The 24441-nt window shown below is 52.0% G+C and overlaps 2 protein-coding genes across 3 annotated transcripts; one reads left to right on the top strand and one right to left on the bottom strand.

Moving 5' to 3' along the window:
- Positions 1–715: 715 nt before the first annotated feature.
- Pltp (phospholipid transfer protein) lies at positions 716–18242 on the top strand. The gene is made up of 16 exons (XM_075963023.1): positions 716–953; positions 1539–1649; positions 1733–1832; positions 4208–4336; positions 4828–4983; positions 6118–6181; positions 6264–6327; positions 7600–7691; positions 11180–11356; positions 11445–11504; positions 13564–13728; positions 13832–13899; positions 17291–17333; positions 17433–17496; positions 17594–17670; positions 17938–18242. Exons 2-16 carry the CDS (start codon positions 1550–1552, stop codon positions 18058–18060), a joined length of 1482 nt encoding a protein of 493 aa, XP_075819138.1. The 5' UTR covers positions 716–953; positions 1539–1549; the 3' UTR covers positions 18061–18242.
- Positions 18176–24331, bottom strand: Ctsa (cathepsin A). 2 transcript variants are annotated; one of them, XM_075963021.1, is made up of 15 exons: positions 24214–24331; positions 23861–24039; positions 23657–23768; positions 23011–23061; positions 22836–22922; positions 22449–22604; positions 22047–22138; positions 21437–21521; positions 20876–20967; positions 20719–20794; positions 20495–20637; positions 19807–19882; positions 19092–19181; positions 18829–18933; positions 18176–18612 (listed from the first exon to the last, which is right to left on the bottom strand). In XM_075963021.1, exons 1-15 carry the CDS (start codon positions 24265–24267, stop codon positions 18529–18531), a joined length of 1482 nt encoding a protein of 493 aa, XP_075819136.1. In that variant the 5' UTR covers positions 24268–24331; the 3' UTR covers positions 18176–18528. The 2 variants fall into 2 exon arrangements, with proteins under 2 accessions (XP_075819136.1, XP_075819137.1); XM_075963022.1 differs by lacking the exon at positions 24214–24331 and adding an exon at positions 24152–24204.
- Positions 24332–24441: the final 110 nt, after the last annotated feature.

Here is a 24441-nt window from a genome sequence, read left to right as displayed (position 1 = left end):
AGAGAGAATTCCTAAGAGAGCCGGCCTCACAGACTATAAGGTAAAACCAGGTCCGGGGTGATTAGCCATTCTGATTTGCCTGAGAACGGGTGGATTCCCTTGCACAATTCTGGATCCAGGAAGGTCTTGGACGCAAGACTACTTGGTCAGCTGAGCTGGCTGAGTGCTCAGTAAGCATCGTTATCAGTTCCTTCTTTCTCTTTGGCCCGTCCACAACGCTATAAAAAGGTAGCCAGCACCTACCGCACTTTGACGCATGGAACTCTGTGGGCAGTACACGGGTTCCAGGGGCCCTGTGTGGAGCAGCCAGCCACAGGGGTTCACGAAAGAATCCACAGTCCCCCAGGAAGGACAAACCTCCCTCCGGGGTGATTCTAGTTGCCCCTGTGGTGTCCTCCTGGGCTTAAAAAACTTGTCAGGTCTTGCTTCTCCAAGAGGAGAAGGTTCCAGGGCCCTAAAACTCCCTGGTAGATTGGGGTCCCATAACAAAGCCAGCAAGGAGATGAATATGATGGAAAGGATGGATGCGGAAGCAGGAGCTTCCGTGATTCTGTGCTGGATGAAGAAACTGAGGCTCCGCAGTAAAGTGAAGGGGTTTGCTGAAGAGCGTGCAGGAAGAGCTTAGGTGACTGGCATTTGACAGCTGTGGCTTGGCAGGCCGCCGTTTGCACTTTTCTCGCTCTTTTAGAAGCAAGTCCCCCCACTTGTCCAGACAGCAGCCGGGCTTGTCACAAGCTCGGTACTCCTCTCTCCACCCTCCCGGCTGCCAGCGTCCCGCCCCGTCCCCTCCCAGCCCCCAAGGAGGAGGGGAGAACAGCAGCGAGGAGGGGGGTCGGGAGGCCCAGGCTTATAAAGACTGCAGGACACGCGCTGCCCACCAGACCCCGCCGCCCGGAACCCTTGCATTGTCTGCCGTCCGGTGTGACTGCGCCGTCCCCCAGTTCCAACACTAAGTGAGTTGGGGCGCGTCCCCATCGTACCCCTAGACCCTCCTGAGCCGCATGGCCCGCAGAACCCAGGTGGAGAGGAGAGCAGATGAAGGAGGGCGTTGGGATGGGACACCAGGCCGAGTGCCTGATGGGAGAGATTTAGGACCTGGGGGAGCCGGGAGAGCCGGGGAACCCAGGAGACAGCGGTCAGCCCGGCCACCCCTGCGCGCGGCCTGGGAGACCGCAAGCAGCTCAGCAGGAATGCGCGTGTGGTGGTTGCCATACCAACATACAAGCCAGCACACGCCCTCCTCCTCTGAAGGAAAAGGGAAAATGGGGGGGGGTCATCCTACTGAGGTCCAAACTCGTCACGCGGAGGTTGCACGAGGGAACTGAGCCCCAAATCCTCTAGAGGCAAAGCGCAAGTCGCATCGCGCTTCGGAGCCTCGGTTTCTGCTTCTAGCTAATGGAGACGAGATTATTGGTTCCGAGTGCCCCGAACAGTTTTATGGAGAATAACGGTCCGGGCCAGCACCCCGTTCTAGTTGCACGCCCAAGGAGTAGTTTTGAGCCGCCCAGGTGACACCTGCGATCTCACCCTACCCCCAGGCCTGGTCGCCATGGCCCTGCTTCCGGTCCTCTTCTTAGCGCTCCTGGCAGGTGCTCATGCCGAGCTCCCGGGATGCAAGATCCGCGTCGCCTCCGCGGCGCTCGAGCTGGGTAAGGCGCGAGGCGGGCGTGGTGGACCGGGTGGGGTGCTCTCACTGCGGGCACGGGAGCTGAGGGTCTCCGTGCTGCCTCAGTGAAGCAGGAGGGACTGCGCTTTCTGGAGCAAGAGCTGGAGACCATCACCATCCCGGACCTGTACGGCAGTAAGGGCCACTTCTACTACAACATCTCTGAGTAAGTAGGGCCTGGGGGCGGGGTCTCAAAGATGGGTGGGATGACTTGGGAGACCCCTGAGCTCGGGGCATGGCCAGTTAAGTAGGGTGAGGCTCTAAAGTAATGGATGAAGGTAGGCAGACCCAAGAAAGGGGACTACGAGCCAGTAGAGTTGAAGCTTGGACCAAAGAACACTGTGGAGGTGCGCTAGAAGAATTTACCAGTGGCCGAGAGTGGAGTCTCGGCATAGGGTGGTGCTAAAAGGGAGGAAGTTTAAGGATGGTAGAGATGGGAGAGCTGTGACGAGTTAAAGTGATGGAGGCAAAGGACCAGGTGGAAAGCTGAGTCTGACAAACGTCTGTGATCAGCGCTTTCGAGGTGGGGGAGGGGACGGGGGCTGGGGCAGGATCGCAAGTTAAAGGCACGGTTGGGCTTTAAAATAATCATATCAAGCCGGGAGATGGTGGCGCACGCCTTTAATCCCAGCACTCGGGAAGCTAGAGGCAGGCAGCTCTCTTGAGTTCGAGACCAGCCTGGTCTACAGAGCGACTATGTAGAGAAACCTGTCTCAACGAAACAGCGAAAATTAAAATTCCCGTAGGATAAATAAAAAAACAAAATAGAAACAGCGAAAACAGGTCTAGCGATCACAGTTTGGGCAGAGGATGCGGTGCAAGGAACAAGACTATATAGATCTTTTTTCCTTTTTTTTTTAAAGAGTTAATAATTTTATTTTGTGTGCATTGGTGTTTTCTCTGCATTCATGTCTGTGTCAGGGTGTTGGATCCCGTCCCCTGGACCTGAAGTTATGCAATTGTGAACTGCCATGTGTGTGCTGGGAATTGAACCCTGATTCTCTGGAAGCCGAGCAAGTGCTCTTCATTGCTGAACCATCTCTCCAGCCCCTATTTATTTATTTTTGAGACAGGGTCTTATTATGTAGCCTGACTGGCCAAAAATTCACTCTGTAGACTAGGCTGGTCTGCTTCTGCCTTCTGTGTGCTGGAATTAAAGGCGTTTGCCACTATGCCCAGCTTTTTTTGTGTGTGTATAGAATATAATAAAATATATATGTAATTCCTGTAAAAGGATTCCTTGGGCACACACATTTAAGGTCAGGTTTGAATAGCAAATGGAGACTCCCATGTCTCTGTGTAGCCCTGGCACCCCTGGGACTCAGGCAGAGATGGTCTACCTCTGCCTCCCAAGTGCTGGGGCCTGTGCCTGGTGACTCACTCTTTTCTTTTTTGTTTTTTGTTTGTTTGTTTGTTTAAAGATTTATGTATTTATACAGTATCCTGCCTGTAGGCCAGAAGAGGGCAGCAGATCTCATTACAGATGGTTGTGAGCCACCATGTGGTTGCTGGGAATTGAACTCAGAACCGCTGGAAGAGCAGTCAGTGCTCTTAACTGCTGAGCCATCTCTCCAGCCCTCTTTGTTTGATTTTTTGATCTTTTGAGACAGGGTTTCTCTGTGTAGTTTGGGAGCCTGTCCTGGGACTCACTCTGTAGACCAGGCTGAGCTCACAGAGATCTGCCTGCCACTGCCTCCCAAGTGCTGGGATTAAAGGCATACACCACCACCACCATCCAGCTCTTTTTTTTTTTTTTTTTGGTTTTTTCGAGACAGGGTTTCTCTGTGGTTTTGGAGCCTGTCCTGGAACTAGCTCTTGTAGACCAGGCTGGTCTCGAACTCCCAGAGATCCGCCTGCCTCTGCCTCCCGAGTGCTGGGATTAAAGGCGTGCGCCACCACAGCCCGGCTCAGCTCTTTTTTTTAATATTTATTTATTTATTATGTACACAATATTCTGCTGTGTGTATGCCTGCAGGCCAGAAGAGGGCACCAGATCTCATTACAGATAGCTGAGTGCCACCATGTCGTTGCTGGGAATTGAACTCAGGACCTTTGGAAGAGCAGGCAATGCTCTTAACCACTGAGCCATCTCTCCAGCCCATCCAGCTCTTTTTTTTTTTTTTTAATTATTTATTGTGTTTACAGTGTGCTGTCTGCATGTATGCCTGCAGGCCAGAAGAGGGCACCAGATCTCATTACGGATGGTTGTGAGCCACCATATGGTTGCTGGGAATTGAAGTCAGGACCTCTGGAAAAGCAGCCAAATTCTCTTAACCACTGAGCCAGCTCTCCAGCCCAACTCACTGTCTTTTAAACATTAAATACATAAAAAAAGAGGGAGGCCATTCAACCCCTGGGTCCAGAGAGCAGATCTCTGAGTTACCCGATCCAGGTTGAGCTCTTGAGGGGCAAAGGAAAACTCCATCCCACCCAATTGGCTTCCCAGCCTGCAGAAGTTAGAAGAGGAGGGACGAAGTCCCTGTGGTTGGGTGAGTCCCTTCCCCTCGGTCCTGGAGCAACCCTGACACCTGCCCTCTGCAGGGTGAAGGTCACACAGCTGCAGTTGATATCCTCGGAGCTCCACTTCCAGCCAGACCAGGAGCTGGTGCTTCACATCTCCAATGCGTCCTTGGGGCTGCACTTCCGGAGGCAGCTTCTCTACTGGTTCTTGTAAGCACCCCCACCACCCCTCCCCACCCCACACCCCTACCCCCCACATGCTCAGGAGAGGGCCTGGTGGCTGAGCCCAGTATCCACAAGCCTACCTAGGTTTCAGATTCTCCAAGCAAGTAGAGGGTTTGGTAGGCTGTCTGGTGAAGGTAAAGAGGAGTTATGGGGAGGGTTTATGGCTCTCCACCCCTGGCTACAGGCAGTGAATGGTTATGAGGGAGCAGGGAGTCATTTTTCTAAAGTGTAGATGCTGGTACTTGGCACGTACTTCAGTTAGTAACTCCACACCCATACTTATGCAAACAATGCTAATTAAACTCATTGGATCATTAAAAAGAAAAAGTCCTGAAAGTAAGGGCGGTCATGTTGGAGAGAAGGGTTTGGCATGGAGGAGGATTAGAAGGCAGTGGGGATGTTGTATGGGTGAAGAAAAGGGTAGTGATACCTCAGTTCCTCTCCCACCGGGGTGAACATGAACCCCCCTTTGGCAGCTATGATGGGGGCTACATCAATGCCTCGGCCGAGGGTGTGTCCATCCGCACAGGTCTGAAGCTCTCCCAGGATCCTGCTGGTCGGATTAAAGTGTCCAATGTCTCCTGTGAGGCCTCTGTCTCTAAAATGGATATGGCTTTCGGGGGAACCTTCAGGTAAGTCCTGGCCACAGTGCACACCTTTGAGCCCCATAGTCAAACTTCCTAGCGCAGAAAAAGGACAAATCTTGGGAGTCCCCCCGAATGTACCCAAATCCTAGTCCCCACCCCCTTCCTGGGTGTGTGAACTTGGGCAAGCCAGCGAAGCTCAGTGCCTCGGTGTCTTCTGGGATATGGGGAGAAGAAGGGAATCTATTTCTCTAGATCGTCGTGGGCACTGTGTTGTCAGATGTAGAACAGTTAGAACAGTCTCTGGCATATAATAAATGTCTAACTGCTAAGATTAAATGTAGTTATTAGGATTAGTATGCCCGGGGTGGAACTGGCTCAGTGGTAGAGTATTTGCCTAGAATCCACAAGGCCCTGGGTTCAATCCCCAACCACCTGAATTTAGAAAATGAAACTGGAGCCAGGCATGGTGGCACACACCTTTAATTCCAGTTCTTGGGAGGCAGAGGCAGGTGGATCTCTGTGAGTTCGAGGCCAGCCTGGTCTACAAAGCAAGTTCCAGTACAGCCAGGACTGTTACACAGAGAAACCCTGTCTCAAAAAACCAAAATACTACTACTACTACTACTTTACTACTACTACTAGCATAAAGCGATATATTGGGGGTCCTGGGGGTCCTTGGCATTGAGTTTTTGAGGGAGTCGTGATAGATTTGTCATCTGGTGTCCACACACTGTCAGAGTTTGTTTAACAAATGTCGTGTGTCTCAGGCCTTGAAGATCTAGAAAGCAGTTTAGAGCTCAGCTGGCAGGACTTAAACAGTGGTCATGAGTGCCCAGGAAGTGGAACCAGGACAGTGTTCAGGATGGAGGGTGACCTGAGAAGACTGACTGGAACAGGAGGTGTCGGTGCCCAGTCAGGCCACAGTGGGCACGAACACTGGGGAGGGCATCGGGGGTGTATAGGTTAGACCTGGGCATCTCTGGGCAGCTGTGAGCGAGACACATGACAGCGGAGGGAGTCTTGAGGGTCTGGGCTTGGATCTTGGGGCATCTACTGAGGAGCTGACTGGAACACAGGAGCCCTTGTTGTAACTGTCTCTTTTGGGCACTGTGTTTTTCCTGGACCTGACTTGTGGTCAGGCCAAGGGCTGGGCTAACCCAGGCTCTCCTCTCCTTGCAGGGGAATATATAACTTCTTCTCCACGTTCATCACTTCCGGGATGCGGTTCCTCCTCAACCAGCAGGTGCTGGGCAGTGGCAGACCTGGGTACCAAAGTAGGGGTGGTCTGGTGCTGAGAAGCCCTGACTCTGGTCCTGTCCCCCCAGATCTGCCCTGTACTCCACCACGCTGGGACAGTGCTCCTCAACTCTCTCCTGGACACGGTGCCCGGTGAGTCAGTGCTGGTGGGGCTGAGAGACCTGACCCAGGACTGGGCCTGGGTCTGGGGGTGGAAGGAAGCTGTATGCTGTTGTCATACAGCTTCTCAGAACAGACCCCTTCCAAGTCCAGCCATGGAGCAGTCCTGGGTTCAAATGTGTTGTTGACCTGCTGTCTAACCTTAGGTAAGAAAACCCGTCTGGGTTTCGGGTTCCTCATTTGTCTGGCAACGCCTCCCCAGGAGCTGTCAAGGTCTTTAGTGTGTGCTTGCTGATCATGGGGCCCCCTTTGTCTCCATCATCACCTTGCTTTTCATGGGTGCTCAATTAACATAAGTCCCTTCTTCCTAAGCCACTGTGTCTGTCTACCGCGGAGCAGCGATTCTGTTCCATCAGACCTGTTGGGTGAAGGGCATTGTAAAGGAATGCGGAGGAAGTGACTCCTTTGCCATCTTAAGCATTTTAGATTTTTTTGTTTTTATTTTTCGAGACAGGGTTTCTCTGTAGCTTTGGTGCCTGTCCCGGAACTAGCTCTTGTAGACCAGGCTGGCCTCGAACTCCCAGAGATCCACCTGCCTCTGCTTCCCAAGTGCTGGTATTAAAGGCGTGCGCCACCACTGCCCGGCCATCTTAAGCATTTTAAAACACACTCTTATCACTCTGCATATGTGTTGTGTTGTGTGTGTGTGTGTGTGTGTGTACTCATGTCATGATGTATGTGCGGAGGTCAGAGGAGAACATTGTGCAGTTGACTGTCTCCTGCCTTTGTACGGGTTCTGGGGTTTGAACTCAGGTTGCCAGGCTTGGGAGGCAAGTTCCTTTAGCTGATGAGCCATTTTGCTGGCCCCTCCTTTTCAGTCTTTCTTGGTGATTTGATGAAAACTTTCCAGTGGTCACAGTAGTCCGGGAACTAACAATAACTTCATTACCAAGCATGGACACCACCCCAGGCTCTAAGTGCTTGCCGCTTTAAGCCGATCTGATCCTCATAAGAACTTTATGAGGGAGCCGGGCGGTGGTGACGCACACCTTTAATCCCAGCGCTTGAGAGGCAGAAGCAGGTGGATATCTGTGAGTTCGAGGCCAGCCTGGTCTACAAGAGCTCCCTCCAGGACAGGCTCCAAAGCTCCAGAGAAACCCTATCTTGAAAAAAACAAAAACGAAACAAAATAAAAAAGAACTTTATGAGGGGAGGAGTGTCAGTATTTGTGAAGAAAGACAGAGAGAGGTTAAGCACCAGACCCAGTGTCGCCCAGCTTGGAGTGACTTGAGCCCCTTTCTGCAGTGCGTAGTTCTGTGGATGATCTTGTTGGCATCGACTATTCCCTCCTGAAGGATCCTGTGGTCTCCAGTGGCAATATGGACTTGGAATTCCGGGTGAGCTGACTGACTTGGTTACTTGTGACCTTTGACTGTCAACCAGCTTCCTTCTCTCTATGGCTGAGCAGGGCTCTGCAAACTGACTCTCCTCTGCTGTTCTGCTGTGTCTTCCTGCTGTTGCTGCTGCCTTGGGTTCAGCCCCCTGGATCTGGAGGGCAAGCCCACCTTTCTAGCTATGTCCTGTGTCTCTGCAGCTCCTCCTGTCCAGTTGGGCTCCACAAAGGACCCTACCTCAGGGACTTGCTCATGCCCTGCCCTTCCTCTACCTCGCCCAACCCTGTGAATCAACTGCCAACAGTCTTCTTTGGGTTTCCGAGGGGGACTGAGTCCAAGCCCTCCATGGGTACCATGGTCTGAGGATGTTCAAGTTCACCGTTTGAAATGATGTCACATTTGTGGGACATCTAGCCTGCAAATGTCCATTCGTTGATACAATATTGTGTGTGTGCACCGCTTGCCATGGCACACATTTGGAGGTCAGAGGTCAGCTTGTGGAAGTTCGTTCTCTCCATCCACCTGGGGTCCTGGGGATCAAACTTAGGTCCTCACGACTGCCAGTAAGCTCCCTTACCAGAGGAGCCGCTATCTTGCCAGCCTGACAATGCTGTTTGTTTGAGACAGTCTCTCTGTGTAGCTCTGACTTTCCTGGAATTTGCTTTGCAGACCAGGCTGGTCTCACAACTTAGAGATCCCCCTGCCTCTGACTCCTGAGTGCCGGGATTAAAGATGTGCACCACCACACCCAGCAACAATACTTGTTTTTTTAAGGTTTATTTTTATTTTCTGTATATAAGTGGTTTTGTCTGTCTGTCTGTGCAGTCCGTGTGTGGAGAGGGTTTAGAAACCCTAGACCTGGATCTACAGACTGCTGTGAGCTGCCATATGGTTGCTGGGAACTGAGCCCATATCCTCTGGTGCTCTTCACACTGAGCTGTCGCCCCCAGATGCTGCTTTTAATTATAGTTGAATTTGTGTGTGTGAAAACACAGCTGTGTTATTAGAACTTTTTTTTTTGAGTTTTGGAAATAAATATTTCACTGCAGAGAACTTAAGCGAAAGAGTAAAGAGTTCCTGGATAGCAGGAGGGGTCCTTGGAAGTAGGGTACCACATAGCTGCTAGTCTGGACTGATGGTGGAAGCTGGGGGGAGGTGTTGGGAGGGGCTGAGCTGGTCAGTCCGGTTGGCCCAGCCACCGTGTCCAGGTGACTCTTTGCTTTCAGGCAGGTCTTTAGGTATCGCTTCAGGTGTAGCTTCGAGGCAGGAGTGACCGAAAACCTGAAAACCTGAAGCCGAGCAGAGCACTCTCCTGGCACCCTGCTTCCAGCCAGGACATTCTCACAACTGCTGCTCTGGGGTCCCTGCCCCACGTGGCCTGTTCCTACCTCCTGTTCTCATCCCCACACCCCAAGGAGTAGCCCTATCTGCCTTTAGGGAACGTGGGTAGCTACCAGTCTGGCTTCTTTGAGCTGAGCGGATCATCGGGTGTGGCAGTTGCTGGTCCCCTCCTCTACCTAAGGGACCTGGAGAGTTCATCAGTAGCTCCATTTGTTTAACAGCTAGGTGTAGTGAGGGGCCTTGGTTGGTACCTGGATAATGATGTGAGGATAGGAGAGAAATGGACCAGGGACCTTTGCGTGGAGAAAACAATTCCCTTCTAGTGGGAGCAGGCAGTTTTTACAGCTCAGCATTACAAGCCCTAGGCAGACTACCAGGACAGGCTGAAAAGAAGGGCACATTAAGCCATGCGGTGGTGGCGCACACCTTTAATCCCACCACTAGGGAGGCAGAGGTGGGTGGATCTCTGTGAGTTCGAGACCAGCCTGGTCTACAGAGCTAGTTCCAGGACAGGCTCCAAAGCCACAGAGAAACCCTGTCTCAAAAAACAAACAAAACAAAACAAAACAAAAAACAACAACAACAACAAAAAAACCTGTAGTGCCTTTCACAGGCTCAGGCCACAGCCATTTGTGGCTAGCTTAGTGGACCTTTTACCTAGGCCTTCAAGGCCTGACTGGAGGGTGCTGAACCCAGGTTCTGCCTTGCAGTCTTTTTGGCAGCTGGAATGGCTAGATATGAGATCTCTCCCTGATGGATTCTCTCTTCAGTTCCTGGCCAGGAAGTCATTAGGACATAGGGATTACTGGAGCGTCTTTGAATTTGATGGAGACCTTTTCTTTTGTCCAAGGTGGGCTTAGATAGGGGGACTAGAGAGAAAATGGACAACCACCAAAGCCATCCTGAGCCTGCAGGTTTCAAGGTTCGATGTTTGTTTTTAGAGGACTAGCCCTAGCTGGCCTGAAACTCATCCTTGAATTCAGAGAACAGCCTGCCTCTGCCTCGGGAATGGGAATTCTGGGATTAAATTCTGGCCACTGGGCCAGACAGCCTTCAGGTTCTTATTTCACAGATTTGAAGAATGAAAAGCATGGACCACAGGCAGTGAGTGACTTATAAGTTTAAGTAATTTTATTTTAGGGAGAGGGAGAGAGCAGGACTAGGTCCCAGGAAATAGGGCACCCCAGCTGTGTTCAACTGATGGCTATGAAGACTTACTTGCCTAACGTCAGCAGTTCGTATGTGACCACCTTTGTGCCTTCTTGTGGCTGGCAACAAAGTGTTCTAAAGACTCTGCAGCTCAACTGTCATAAGTTCAAATCCTGATCCCACCCCTGGCCAGCAGCACGACATCAGGCAGATGGCGTCACCCATCTGTGCCTGTTTCCTAGTAAGTGCAAAGAACAGAGTGAGATACCATGACTTCCAAGGGCTGTGGCGCAGACCAAAGGAGCCTCTGTTAGACAGACCGAAGGAAGCACTCGTGGTGGCGCATGCTGGTATATACCAACACACAAAATTCTGAGGCAGAAGGATTGCCATGAAGTTGAGCCCAGCCAGGGCTACATTAGCAAGACCACCTCTCAAAATCACGTAAGTCGAGGAGGGCACTGAGTACCTGGAACTGGGTGGCCAAGATGGATATGTAAATTTGGCTGTGATTACTGCTGCCAGTATCCAAGGCCACTCAGACTCCTCCTTTGCTGTGTTATTTTCCCTGGTCCTCTCTACCTTCCTATTCTTTGTTTCTTTGTTCCTTCCTTCCTTCTCTTTCTGGGCTTATTTATGGTGTGAAAGTTTTGCCAACTTTTTAAGTACAGCAATGTCTTTGCAGTACCTGTGGAAAACAGAAGGATTCTCTGGAACTGGCAGACTGTTGAGACTATGTGGGTGCTGGGAGTTGAACCCCAGTCCTCTGGAAGAGCAGTACATACTTTTAATATCTGAGCCATCTCTTCAGCTCCATGCCTTGCTTCTTGTGCTCCTCCTGTTCTCCTGGCCTCTTTGCAATACTTTTTGAGAGATGAGCCCATGAGTACCCCACCACCCCCAACCCAGGACAGCCACAGAGTCCAGTCCTCCGTGACTCCTGACTGTGCCTGGCACAAATCTGATCTACCTTGACCCTGACCCTGAACTCCCAATTCCAGGGAACATTCTTCCCCTTGTCTGATGGGAACTGGAGCTTCTTCAACAGGGCGGTAGAGCCACAGTTAGAGGAGGAAGAGAGGATGGTGTATGTGGCCTTCTCTGAGTCCTTCTTTGACTCCGCCATGGAGAGCTACTTCCAGGCTGGAGCCCTGCAGCTGACGCTTGTGGGGGACAAGGTATGCCAGGCTTGTCTGAGGCTGGGTGAAGAAGGGCCCATGATGGAGGGGTTAGTGACCTTGTCTCATTCCTAATTCCCCTGTTCAGGTGCCAAGTGACCTGGACATGCTTCTGAGGGCCACCTACTTTGGGAGCATTGTTCTCCTGGTGAGTATTGGCTAGAGGCAGGGGTGTGGATGGGGTTGAAGGTCACCCCACTGTCACAACAGTGAAGTGGTAGGTGGAGGGTACAGTGGGAGATCTCCAGCGGTGGCTGTAGAGGAAACTGAAAGCCTGGCCTTTTGCCTGTGGCCGAGTCCCCTCACCTCGCCAAGCCCGTTTCCCACTTTGTGGAGCAGGGTTGGCATTGCCTGCCCTGTCGACTTCACAGAGCAGCTGGGAGGTTGGGAGAGAACCTGAGCCTTCCAAGTGTCGGGGCCTTCAGGGTGGTTGCTACACTCATTTCTTTACCTTTATTTTATGGGGGAGGATGGAAGGAATGAAAACATTTAAAACAGGGGTTTAGGGATATAGCACAGTTAGTAGAATGTTTGCTGTGTATGCGTGAAGCCCCGAGTTCTAGCCCCATCTACAAATATTTTTAAAAAATATGCCAGGCAGTGGTGGTGCATGCCTTTAATCCCAGCACTTGGGAGGGAGAAGCAGGTAGATCTCTTGAGTTCAAGGCCAGCCGGGTCTACAAAACAAGTTCTAGGACAGGCTCCAGCTATAGAGAAACCCTGTCTTAATTTTGGTTTCCAGCACCCACACAGTAGCTAACTGTCTGGAACTCTAATTCAGGAGGATCCAGTGCCCTCTACTGGTCTCCGAGGGCACTGCATGCATGTGAAAATACAGAGCTACAATTTTGTGACAGGAATTTGAGTCTGTGTGACTCCAGGTCACACTGGCCTTCTCTACACACATAATCTTGTAAGCATGTTGTGAGTTCTCAGTGAAGTAAAACGTGCAATTAGACAGTACCAGCTATGGGGCGCGTGTTCGGTAAAACAGCTGCTGTTGCTGCTGCCGTCATGGTCAACACGATGGCGGATTAGTTAAGAGTACGGCTGTGTTCCCAGGCTGCTTGCATTTATTGGTCAGCTCTGCAGCTGAATGACCACACAGACCTTTGTCCTTCTGCTTCAGTTCCCTGGGGGATTGGCTCAGTGAGTAACGTGTTTGCCTTAGACACATGAGGAACGGAGCTCAGATCCCTAGCACCTGTGTTAAGAGCTGGGAGCAGAGTTGTCACAGCTCTGGGGAGGGGGCAGGAGGATTCCTGGGATTTGCTAGTCAGCCAATCTAGCTGGATCGGAGAGCTGCAGGTTCAGGGAGAGGCCCTGCCGCAAAAAGTAAGGTTGGAAGTGAGAAAGACACCTAAGTTGAGCTGTAGCAAGAGCATATATTCACGCGTGCACCCGTGTGCGCGCACACACACACTGCATGCGCATACACAGAATGAGGGTAATAGTACCTGGCTCATTCGGTTGAGCTACTGTGTGTGTATGCTGTGGTCAGGATTATGCTTAAAGGGATGTTTGTTTCTGAGATTGGATCTCATATGCTCATATAGCCCAGGTTGGCCTCAAATTATATATATACACATACATATATACACACACATATATGTATATAATTATATGTGTATGTGTGTGAATGCCTGCTCCTCCTGCCTCTACCCTACCTCCCAAAGACTGGGATTACAGGTTTAGCTAGCACACCTGCTCAGACTCACGCTCAGCAGTGAGTAAGTGCACGCATTTAATAGTATCACGCGGTCTGTAGAGCGCAGAGATGAGGAGGGATGTTTAAGCAAAAAGGTCATCCATCCCTGGGGAGTCCCGGCTGGGGTTTGAGTCTGGATTAGCTACTGAGGAGAAAGTGGGGGGCAGGGAGTCAGGTATGGGGTGCGTGCTATAATTTCAGCACTTGAAGGCTGAACCGGGGGAGCTCTGGAGTCCAGCATTTCAAGACCAGTCAGGCAGCATAGCAAGAGCCCATCTCAAAAAAGAAGGAAGGAAGGAGACTGCTTTAACCAACTCATGGGGGCTGGGTGCAGGTCAGAAGGGCGTGGGGCAGTAGTTACACAGTCTTGCGGTAGCACAGTCTGTACTTGCAATCCTTGTCTCCCAAAAGGCTGAGACTTTGTCCCCCCCCCGGTATCCCCAGTGCTCACCAGGTAACAGTTTGAGACTGTGACCCACCTTCCTTACCCCGTCTCCAGAGCCCTACAGTGATTAACTCCCCACTGAAGCTGAAGCTGCAGGCCGTGAGCCCTCCACGTTGCACCATCAAGCCCTCAGGCACCACCGTCTCCGTCACTGCCAGCCTCACCATCACCTTGGCCCCACCCATGCTGCCTGAAGTCGAGCTGTCTAAGATGATCATGGTATGGCCCCAGAATGAGGGTACCTGGGGGTCAGTGAGAAGTGGGTTGTGAGGTGGGCTCTGAACTTTCCCAGTTCCTAATGGCTCTGCGCACTTCCCTTCAGGAAGGGCGTCTCAGTGCTAAGATGACACTCCGGGGCAAGGCACTGCGAACGAAGCTGGACCTTCGCAGGTATGCGGTCGATAGTGAGTGATACCTGCCCAACAGAACCATGGGGCTAAAACCAAACTCTTCCTGTAAGCCTCCAACAAGCTGGGATCTGTCTTTGTTAGTACATAGGAAACCGAACTCAAGTCTGGGTGTTATGGTTCATGCCTTTAAGTACTCAACATAGGCAGGTGGATCTCTGAGTTTAAGGTCGCTCTAGTCTATATAGTGAGATCCAGGCCAGCCAGAGCTATATAGTGAGCTTCTGTCTCAAAATAAATGAATGAATGAATAGAGAAGATTTTAACTCAGGCCTAGAGAAATGGCTCAGTGGTTAGAAGCACTGGCTGCTCTTTCAGATCAATTCCCAGCACCCACATGGCAGCTCACAACTGCCTGTAACTCCAGTTCCAGCGGATTTGACACCTTCACAGACATACATGCAGACAAAACACCAATGCGCATAAAATAAAAATAAATAAATCTTTTTAAAAAAGATTTTTAACTCAGGGATATAGGGATGGCTCAATTGGTAAAGTTCTTGCCTTGTCAGCACAAGGCCCTGAGTTTGAATCCCTAGAGACCACGGGAAAAGCTTTTAATCCCAGTGAGGATGACTACACACAGGTGGATCCTTGGCAGCTCTGATGAGAGCTAGTCTGGCCTTTGAAAGACCCTGTCTCAAACAAAAGGTGGGAGGCATCTAAGGGCCAACACCCTGGAGGGTGTCTTCTGACCTCACATGCATACACACACACACACCTACACATCCAAGTTCTGTGTTAGTAGACAGCCAAAGATGATCCTGCCTCTATCTCTGGAGTGCTGGGATCACAGGCACACACCACTATGTCCTGTTTAGGCAGAGCTCGGGAGCTGAACTCAAGGCCTGGGGCATGCTAGATGGCAACACTCTACCAACTGAACCACATCTCCCCAGCCCCCAAAGGACTTTTATCTTTTTTTTTTTTTTGGTTTTTCGAGACAGGGTTTCTCTGTAGCTTTGGAGCCTGTCCTGGAACTAGCTCTGTAGACCAGGCTGGTCTCGAACTCCCAGAGATCCGCCTGCCTCTGCCTCCCGAGTGCTGGGATTAAAGGCGTGCGCCACCATCGCCCGGCTTTTTTTTTTCTTTTGAGACAAGGTCTCACTCTGTAGCAGTGGGTGGCCCGGCACTCTATATATTGGGCTGACCTCAAAGTCAAAGAGATCTGCCTCTTGTGTGATGGGATTACAGGTGTGTGTCACCATTCTTGGCTAATAGTGGTTCTAAAGCAACGCCTCTGCATTCTCCCAGCATCCAGAAGCAGGCAAAGCAGGTATTATTAGAGACCAGCAAATTGGTTCAGTAAGGCTAAATGACACACCCGCAGTTACACAGCCAAGAGGATGGAAACACTGGTTCGGGCATCAACCTGGGCTCGGTGCAATGGTTACCTTGAAGCAAGTCATTTTCTTGTTCTAAGGCTCATTTCCTCCTGTGCCGAATGCCAGTGCAAATACCATCTTCTCTAGGGCTGAGCCAAGCGTCATCGCCCCTGGCCATGTGCGACTCTGCATTTTATAGTTATAATTAAACGGCTGTACTTCACAGTTCGTTAACTAGTGGCTGCCTAGCAGACAGTGCAGATCCAGAGGCTGAAACAAAACCAGGAAAGGTAGCAGGGTCTTGGAATTAGAGGCAGGGTCTAGTCCACACAGCCACGTGACTTCAGGCAACTTACATTACCTCTGCAGCTTCAGTTTCCTCACTGGTACCAAACAATTTCTAAAAGCCCCAGATTCTTAGGGCTATGAGTGAGGACTGAGTCACTCTGTGTTTTACAGTATTGCAGCTCGGCCAGGTAATCCTAGCACCTGAAAGGCTGAGGTAATAAAACTCCAGTGGGTTTGAGGCCAGCCAAGGCTGCCCTACATAGCAAGACCCTGCCTCAAACATCACCAACGACAAACAATCCCAAGGACTGGAGAGATAGCTAAGTGAATGAGTTCGAGGATGACAGCCTGAGGTTAAGCCCTAAAACCCACCTAAAAACCTGGGGTTTAGGGGTCACGGTTTGTAATCCCAGCACTGGAGAAAGCACAGCAGGATCCCTGGGCTCACTCCCCAGCCAGCCTGGCCTAACAGGGAGCTGCAGATCAATGAAGAGATTCTGTCTCAAAACAGCGCGGTGGATGGTGTGTGAGGAGAAATGACCTGAGTTTGACCTCCAGTCTCCATGTGCACATATCCATAATACCCCTACACACATGTGTACCTTTACCCATGCAAACACACATACACACATGCATACACATATATGCACGTGCCTCAGCAGCATATATGTGTATATTTATGTGGTGTTGGGAATAGAACTGGGCTTTATATACATGCCAGGAAAGAGCTCTGCATCTCCAGGTCAGCATCCATCCTTCCTTCCTTTCTTTCATCCCTTCTTGAGACAGGGTTTCTCTGTGTGGTTCTGGCTGTCCTGGAACTCACTCTGTAGATCAGGTTGGTATTGAACCCAAGAGATCTGCCTGCCTCTGCCTCCTGAGTGGTTTTTTTTCTTGGTCTTAATATGTAAACCAGGCTGGTCTGGAATTCACAGAGACCCACCTGCCTCCACCTCCTCCCAAGTGGTGGGATCAAAGGCCTGTGTCTCTGTGGCAGCTCTCAATTTTTTTTTTAAGATTTGTTTTTTAGTAATAGTTTAATTATGTGTGCATGTGTGTGTGTGCGATCGCGCACACACCATGTATACATGGGTGCCTGAAGGTCAGAAGACGCTTCAGATGTCCTGAAGCTAGAGTTACAAGCCATGTGAGTTGCCAGAGATGGGTGCTGGGAACTGAACTCAGCTTCTGGAAGAGTCGCAAGTGCTCTTAACCTCTGAACCATCTCCCCAGTACCGTGTCCCACCCCAACTCCTTTCTGATCAAAGGTCTAGGCTGGTCTGGTACTCAAAGAAAACTGCCTGCCTTTGCCTTTAGAAAGAAAACTGACTGCTGGCTTTAGGGGTCCACCAACCTGGCTAGCTTTTCTTTTTAAAATTAATTTGTGTTGCCAGGCAGTGGTGGAGCACGCCTTTAATCCTAGCACTTGGGAGGCAGAGGCAGGTGAGTCTCTGTGAGTTCGAGGCCAGCCTGGTCTGCAGAGTGAGTTCCAGGATAGCCAGGGCTACACAGAGAAACCCTGTCTCAAAAAACAAAACAAAACAAAAACAAAGAAAAAGAGGAAAAAAAAAAAAAGGAAAGGGGGGCTCCAAAGATGAGTGTCACTCAAGCATGCACACCTGGGGAATGTGGCAGCTCCCTGAAAGATGACTAGGTGGGGCCTGGAAGGCTGACACTTGGGGCCATCTTTTAGGTAGGGCCCAAGAAAAGGAAAGGATGTCCTCAGGTTTCATGGCCACGGTGCACATTTCTCTCCTGCAGGTTTCAGATCTACTCAAATCAGTCTGCGCTGGAGTCTCTGGCAGTGAGTCGGGGGTGGCGGTAGGTGGGTGCACTGGGGCAGGCTGGCAGCTCACACCAACCCACCACCCATGCGCTCCTGTCTGTGCCCTTTTTCCCTCAGCTGATCCCACTGCAGGCCCCACTGAAGACACTGCTGCAAATTGGAGTGATGCCCATGCTCAATGGTAGGGGCTGCGGGGGGGGGGGGGGGCGAGGAAGGAAGGAATGGGGACAGGGGCTTAGCTGGAGGGACCTGGCTGAGCCTGCCTCTCCCACCCACAGAGCGGACCTGGCGTGGGGTGCAGATCCCCCTCCCCGAGGGCATCAACTTTGTGCGGGAGGTGGTGACCAACCACGCGGTAAGTAGATTGTGGGTGGGAGGGTGCACTTCAGGGTCTTCCCCTCCCGACAACACCCCAGTGCTTTCTGTCCCCCAAAGCCCCTTTTCCATTAGTTGCTCCTCCCTAGCAACTAGCAAGGGATTTTATTCAGAAACAAAGCCAAGCTATAGAGGAGATACACCTCAAAGGAGCTGGCCCCCCTGAGATCTCTCAATTATGTGTTTGTTTGGAAAAGCTGTCTCTAAACTATAAAGGACAGAGTGAGACTCCCTGTCCCCTTCCCAGGGCTTCCTCACCGTTGGGGCTGACCTCCACTTTGCCAAAGGGCTTCGAGAAGTGATTGACAAGAACCGTCCTGCCACTGTTGTGGACTCCAGTGTCGCCCCACCCTCTGCAGTGGCTGCCTGAGTTCTTCATCCCACCCAGGCAGCTAGCATTCAGGAATTGGGTCTTCTCAGCATCAGCCCTGGCCTCCTCGTACCCACAGCCTGTAGTGTCCCCAGTGCCACAGAGAAGCATTCGGTTTGAAGCTATACCCGATTTAATTTCATAATCACTCAGCCATCAATTACAATCCATCCACCCCTCTTCTTGGGCTGCCCTAGAGCTCTGTTGGGGTCCTGGGATGGGGCATTCATTAAGCAGGTGGGGGGAGGTCAGGCCACCGCACAGTGGTGGCGGGAACAAAGTGCTCACTGCCCCTAGGCTGTCTCTGTGAAGCCCTGAGGCCCAGGCTGGGATGCACAGGGCTGTGGTAAGTTGGGGACAGTGTTAGAGCAAGACCTGCCCCACAGGGGCATTTTGCATAAAGGAGGACCTCTCTCTGTCAAGAGAGGCTGGGAGGGGCTGGAGGACTGAGGACTTCCATGGGTCCCCTCAGTAAGGCTCCTTGTTTAGGAATCGAGAGAACATGGTGAAGGCAGCTCGGGGTTTGTCCGTGGGGACCATGTGTCCAGCACCCTGGGGAGCACAGCTTTATGAGATTCGGATCCCCAATACTTATCACCCTTCCCTCCGGTACTTCATCCCAAGACCTTTACCCCCCTCTTCACCCTGAAAGCTTGCCCTGATGCACCAGTGGTGACCCAGAAGAAACAAAAGCCAGAGGGTAAAGAAGGGAGGTCCCACCACTGTCCCTCCGGCCTCAGCTGCCCCTCGCTAGGCTCCGAGTCCTACCTTGATGGTGATGAAGGTAATGTGGGAGAACTCCTTCACAAAGCCGGCTACCTGCTCTCCACTCTCCCCGTAGTCCACCAGCCATGGCCGACGCTGCACCTCCATCTGGCCCATCGGGAAGGACATCAGCCAGTGGCTCCTGCCAGCCTTGCCCACAGCTGTCCTAGAGACCTCAGGACTGGAGAGTCCTCTCCAGGTGTGCCCTCTGCAGATGAGAGTCACTCCTGGCACCCCACGCCCCCAAACCCCCAGCACAACCTTACCTTCTGGTTGAGGGAATCCACAAACCACTCATCCCCCATGAAATTGCAGGCCATGTCCACATCGCCATTGTACAGTAGGATCTGGTATTTCTGGAGTAGGAGAAGGGGAAAACAGAAGTATGGGATAGGCCCAGGCCCTCAGCCCTTCCCTGGTTCAAGCCCTACCTTCCTGGGAAGGCAGAAGCCCAGCTAATAGTAGGAACCTGAAATTCTCATGTTTTCTGATCGCATACTACATGTCCAGTAAGCACCAGTCAGATGTTTTTACTGTCTAGGGAGGAAGATACCCCATCCCCCAAATAAGACAGTCTCATCACGGGAGCCCAGATTGTCTTAGAATTTGAAGTCTCTCCTCAGTCTCCCCAGGGCTGGCCTTATAGTTATGACTCACTATGCCCAGATGATTAGTCTCATTTTACAGACAGAGAAAACATCGCTGGGAATGCATAAGACACTTTCCCAGAGCTAGGCATGTTGGCACACACCTGTAATCCCAGAACTGGAGAGGTTGAGATAGTTTTGCTGTGTTCAAAGCTAGCCTGGGCTACATAACAAGACAGAATCTCAGAATAAGGAGGGAAAAAGCCACCAGGGCGTTGTGGGGCAAGTTCCGAGAGGCGCCCCACCTCACCTGCTGCTCTAGAACCTAAAGCTACAATGGCGGAAAGCTTCAAAAGCCGCGGAGGCTGGAGCCTGCTGTGCTGTGCCCACATACCTGTGAGCTGAGCAGCTTTAGGTACTGGGAGTTCATGCTTTGGTAGAGACGGCGGTACTGTAAGTTCACCAAGAAGCTGCCGGGAGCACATGCATAGGATGCAGAAAAAAATAGACACAGAGGAAGCCAGTCAACAATCGGAGCTTTCTGATTCCCAGCGCTGGGTCTATCACCTCTCCTTGACCTACTCATCCAAACCGAAATGGCATTCAGAGATTTCTCAACCCACCCAAACTTGGAGATGTGTGGGCGCATCTTTTGGTTGTTACAATGGCTAGGATACAGCTGGCTTTAGTGTAAAGGGACCAGCAGGTGTGGAAGCTGTAACAGCTGGTAACGACAGAGTAGAGGATGGGCACTGACCAATCAGGAAAGACCTCACTAGGCTCTGATGAGCTAGGGCTACTCTTTTCCTTGATGGGGTCACAGAATGAGCATCTCTGGGTGGCAGTGGAGTGGAAATTGGGACAACGCTTATGTCAGAAAAGGATCTGATGATAACCAATGTGGCCACCTCTGAGTTAACTGAATGTCAATCAAGATAGAGGTCAAGGCCATTAAATATCCTGCCCAGCTAATTTTCACCCTGAATGTCCACACCGCCCGCTCCGAGGAGCCCTAGCTGCAGGACCCCTGTGAACCCTGCTGATGCCACCTCCTGAAATCATGAGTGGCCACAGAAGCTCACTTGCACATGTCCCAGCGGGGCAGCTTCTCAGGGATGTGGAGGGCCTTCCGAACATACGGGTTGTTGAGGTAGGTGGAGGGGGCTGTGGTGTTGGTGCAGGGGGGATCCAAGCGTACCTTGTCCCCAGAACGCAGCAGCAGTGCCTGGGAGCATGGACACAGGGTGAGGGCCTTTACTTCTCTGCCCCACCTACTCCCCCAGGGAAAGCCCATGCCCTCGCATACCTGATGGAAGGTCCGCTTGAGTGGCAGGCGAGTGAAGAGGTTGCCAAAATCCTGAATCACAAGAGTGTCCTCATATCTGAAAAATAATTAAGAAAGACGGGTGCTGGGCCTGTAGAGGTCGTTGGGGTTGGCCCCAGGCATAACCAGCAGCACCTACCTATCACTGCCGGGCACCCCACCAGCACACGGAGCGTAGAGATTGTAGATGTTGAGGCCAGATTTGCCCACAATTCGAGACACTTCCTGGAGCTGTGCCAACATACCATCATGTTTTCTTCGATCTGTGACCCTCCATGACCTACTCATCTCCCCTCAAAATTAGCTGCCTTCCTACCTCATCTCCTGTCACCACCCTCCACCTACTTTTTTCCACAGACCCCAAAGTTCATTGGAAGCAATCTTCCAGACCTGGGTCCAGTCCTAGCACCGCTGTTCCCTGCCTTGTGATTTAAGGCAAGTGGCTTTAAGCATCCTTGGCTTCAGTTTCCTCACTGGATGTCGCAGAGACCACCACATATGGGAAGGTCCAGGACAGAGAGGCTGTGAAGTGGGCTGGAGCTACAGCCCAGTTGGGAGAGTGCTTGTTGTGCACGCATTAGGCCCTGGATTCAACCCCCAGTACCACCCAAAGAGACGCAGTGGAGCTGGAGAGATAGGGGGTTCCCAAGGTGAGGTGTGAGCCGCATCTCAGGACTAGGGTGGAAGGGCGGAACCTCACGTTGTTGATGCATTCTGGGTCTTTGTTGTCATAGAAGTTGCATTTGTTCTGAGAGCAGCAGTGGGTCTGGAGCAGAGTCCAAAGCCTGCAGATCAAAGTGCTCAGGCTGAGGGAGGGCGGAGGCGCTAAGCGGTGCAGAGAGGCGCTAAGCGCTGCGGCACTGTCCCTGCCCCTCCAACCTCCTCAGACCCTGACCCCAGGGGAAGAGGAAAGATAAGACAGGGTAAGGTGTGTAGGCTGTCAAACCCAGTTCCCAAGAACCTGCCCCCTAGTCCGTACAGAGAGTCTTCCTCGGGGCCCTTTTAAAATGAAAAAAAGAAATGTTTTCGAGACCAGGTTTTTCTAGGTAGTCTGGGTTCAAGGTCTAAACTCACTGTGCAGCCCAGCTGCCTGTTTCCAGGTGCCGGCTGGGGGCTGTTTTCCACCATGCCCAGACTCCTTACCTCCTCTGCATCTTGGTCTCTATTCTTGGCCTCTAAGCATCAAACCCTTGGTTTGGCCAACCCTACCTACTCATAATCAGAGCAGGAGTATCATGTGCTGGAGGACAGATCTGAGATCTCAGGACTTGCCCCACCCTCGACGTTGCCCAACCATCCCTCTCCCGTACCTGTTCCCCAGAAGACCATGGTAGTAGGCAAAATAGACCAGGGAGTTGTCATTCTGTTCATAGGAGGCAAGTCCGTTGCCCACAGCCAGCCCCTGTGAAAGAGCCGGAGTTCTCAGTTCATCTGAAGGGTGAGGATGAGGGGACCCTCCCTTGACCTGCAATCTAGAAGCTGAAATCAATCCAGAGTGGGTTGTGGGGGTGGGTGAGGTCACTCAATCTAAAGAACGTGAGTGGCAGCCTGGCAGGTGAGCTTCCGGTAGGAGGAGGAGGCGTGCAAGCTGACGGCGCAGTCAGCTCAGGGAGACTAGCAGGCTGTGAGGGAGTGCCCAGCCTAGGCTGATCTAACTAATCCAAGGTCATGGCCCCAAGGTGTCTCTCCTCCCTCTGGTAGCTGTCTTGCACCTGAAGGTTCATGCTGGGATCCTGCATGACCAGAACAGCCAAGGTAGGGATGTAGATGCCAGCATAGCTCTCCCCCGTCAGGAAGAGTTTGTTGTCCTTGTACTCCGGAAAGAGGCGAAAGAAATCTTTCAGGGCTTCGAAATTGTTCTGAGCCACCTGGGGACGGTGAGATGGAAGAGGCCGGAGACCTGAGGTTTAAACTGGAGAGATCCTCAGAGATAGCGAGCCCAGCCCACTTTATTTTGTGCAAGAGGAAGTGACTTTGTAATGAGCCTACCACAGGTCACATGACAGAGCCAAAAGTGGACTCTGAGGTCGTACTCTCTCCCCAATCATGCTATCGGGGAGGCAGCGAGAACGGGGCAGGTGGGCAGGCGCCAGACTCACCTCTGTGTCGTTGGTCACATAGGTCTTGTCGTCCGAGTAGGAAAAGCCCACTCCGGCTGGGGACTCAATGTACAGCATGTTGGCGATCTAGAGGGAAGGGGGAATGAGCGGAAGAGGGTTCCCCACCCCTGCAAGTACCCAGACAGCCCCACAAGACCCACAGCTGCAGGTGTACCAGATTCCAAGAATAGGGGTTGTACTCCAGGGTGACACCGTCTGGCTGGATCTGGGGAGGAAAGACAGCTGTGTGAGTCCCATTGGACAGCTGGGTAGAGAGAAAGAGCCACGGTGCTAGGCTCTTTATTTATTTGTTTATTGGTTTTTGAAGACAGAGTTTCTCTGTAGCTTTGGAGCCTTCCTAGAACTCGCTGTAGACCAGGCCGACCTCAGACTCAGAGATCCGACTGTCTCCACCTCCCGAGTGCTGAGATTAAAGGCCTGCGCCACCACCACCCAGCAGGCTCTTCACATATTGCCACACTCCGGAGAGGTACAGAAAGTTAGGCCAAGGGTCAGATAAAACAAAACAAAATAAAATTGTAGGTTTTTTGTTTGTTTTGTTTTTGAGGCAAGGTTTCTCTGTGTTAACAGTCCTAGCTGCCCTGGAACTCACAGAGTTCCGCCTGCCTCTGCCTCCCGAGTGCTGGGACTAAAGGCCTGTGCCACCACTGCACGGCTCAAAATAGAATTGTTAAGAAGGAAAACAAACTCCAGAAGCCACAGGTTCCTTCCTCTCCCCCATTTCTCCTGCCTTTTCCTTGTTTCCCGCCTCTCTCTACTCCCCTGTCCTCTCTCACAGCGGAGAACAGGGCTCAACTCACCAGGAAGGGGCCGTGCTCTGTAAGGAACCCATCTAGAGAGCTGCAGCCAGGACCCCCGTTGAGCCAAAGCACTACCGGGCTGTTCTTCGGGTCTTTCTGCGACTCCACAAACCTAGGAAGGGTGCAGGGCAGGATTGATGCAAGTAAGAGACCCTGACCGCCCGCCCAGCTATCAAGCCCTCCTCGGCAGGCAGGGCCGCACACCAGTAATGAAAGTGCTTCGAATCCGAGGCTCTGAGGTAGCCGGAGTACTGCCTGAAGCTGGGTTGTTTGGCCAGGCCGGGAAGGCAGTCGATTTCATCCTGGTCCGGAGCCGCTTCGCCCCGGGATGCCCAGGACACAAGCAGCAGCAAGAGCAGTGGAGACAGCGCGGCTCGGAGCATCTGAGGGAGGAAGTATCGGCGGAGGATGTTTATCAGTCCCCCAGCTCCTTTGAGCTTCGGTGCAGCAGTCCCTGGGGAGGAGCTGGCGCTCATCTCCCGGAGAAGCACCCACCCGGGTCCAGCTCCCAGCCGCAGAGCCTCGATCGCTGCCCATCGGTCCGGCAATCTCCTTACCTCTGCTTCCTTGCGTCCTTGCTCTCCAGGAGGCGCCGGTGGATTGGAAGTCATGTGTAGTCCTAGTCACGTGAACATCCGCATCACGTGAGAGCTTGCTCATGTCCACTTTTTTTTTCTCGTCTGCCGGTCTGAGGGTCGGGAGCGGTCAGTTACCTGGCCAAAGTACACAGCTCCTAGGGTTATTAGCTAGGGTGCCAGAGATCAGATGATCTTGGTATTGACAAG

This window comes from Microtus pennsylvanicus, chromosome 2 (genome assembly GCF_037038515.1).
Source record: "Microtus pennsylvanicus isolate mMicPen1 chromosome 2, mMicPen1.hap1, whole genome shotgun sequence".
NCBI classification, from domain to species: domain Eukaryota; kingdom Metazoa; phylum Chordata; class Mammalia; order Rodentia; family Cricetidae; genus Microtus; species Microtus pennsylvanicus.
This window is presented reverse-complemented; position numbering and strand designations above follow the sequence as displayed.

Coding starts and splice junctions, on each gene's coding strand:
- Pltp (XM_075963023.1), top strand. CDS start 1,550: ATGGCCCTGCTTCCGGTCCTCTTCTTAGCGCTCCTGGCAGGTGCTCAT. Junction 4,984..6,117: donor GCTTTCGGGGGAACCTTCAG/GTAAGTCCTGGC, acceptor CTCTCCTTGCAG/GGGAATATATAACTTCTTCT. Junction 17,671..17,937: donor AGGTGGTGACCAACCACGCG/GTAAGTAGATTG, acceptor TCCCCTTCCCAG/GGCTTCCTCACCGTTGGGGC.
- Ctsa (XM_075963021.1), bottom strand. CDS start 24,267: ATGACTTCCAATCCACCGGCGCCTCCTGGAGAGCAAGGACGCAAGGAA. Junction 23,769..23,860: donor TCGAAGCACTTTCATTACTG/GTGTGCGGCCCT, acceptor CACCCTTCCTAG/GTTTGTGGAGTCGCAGAAAG. Junction 18,613..18,828: donor TTACCTTCATCACCATCAAG/GTAGGACTCGGA, acceptor TGTGCTCCCCAG/GGTGCTGGACACATGGTCCC.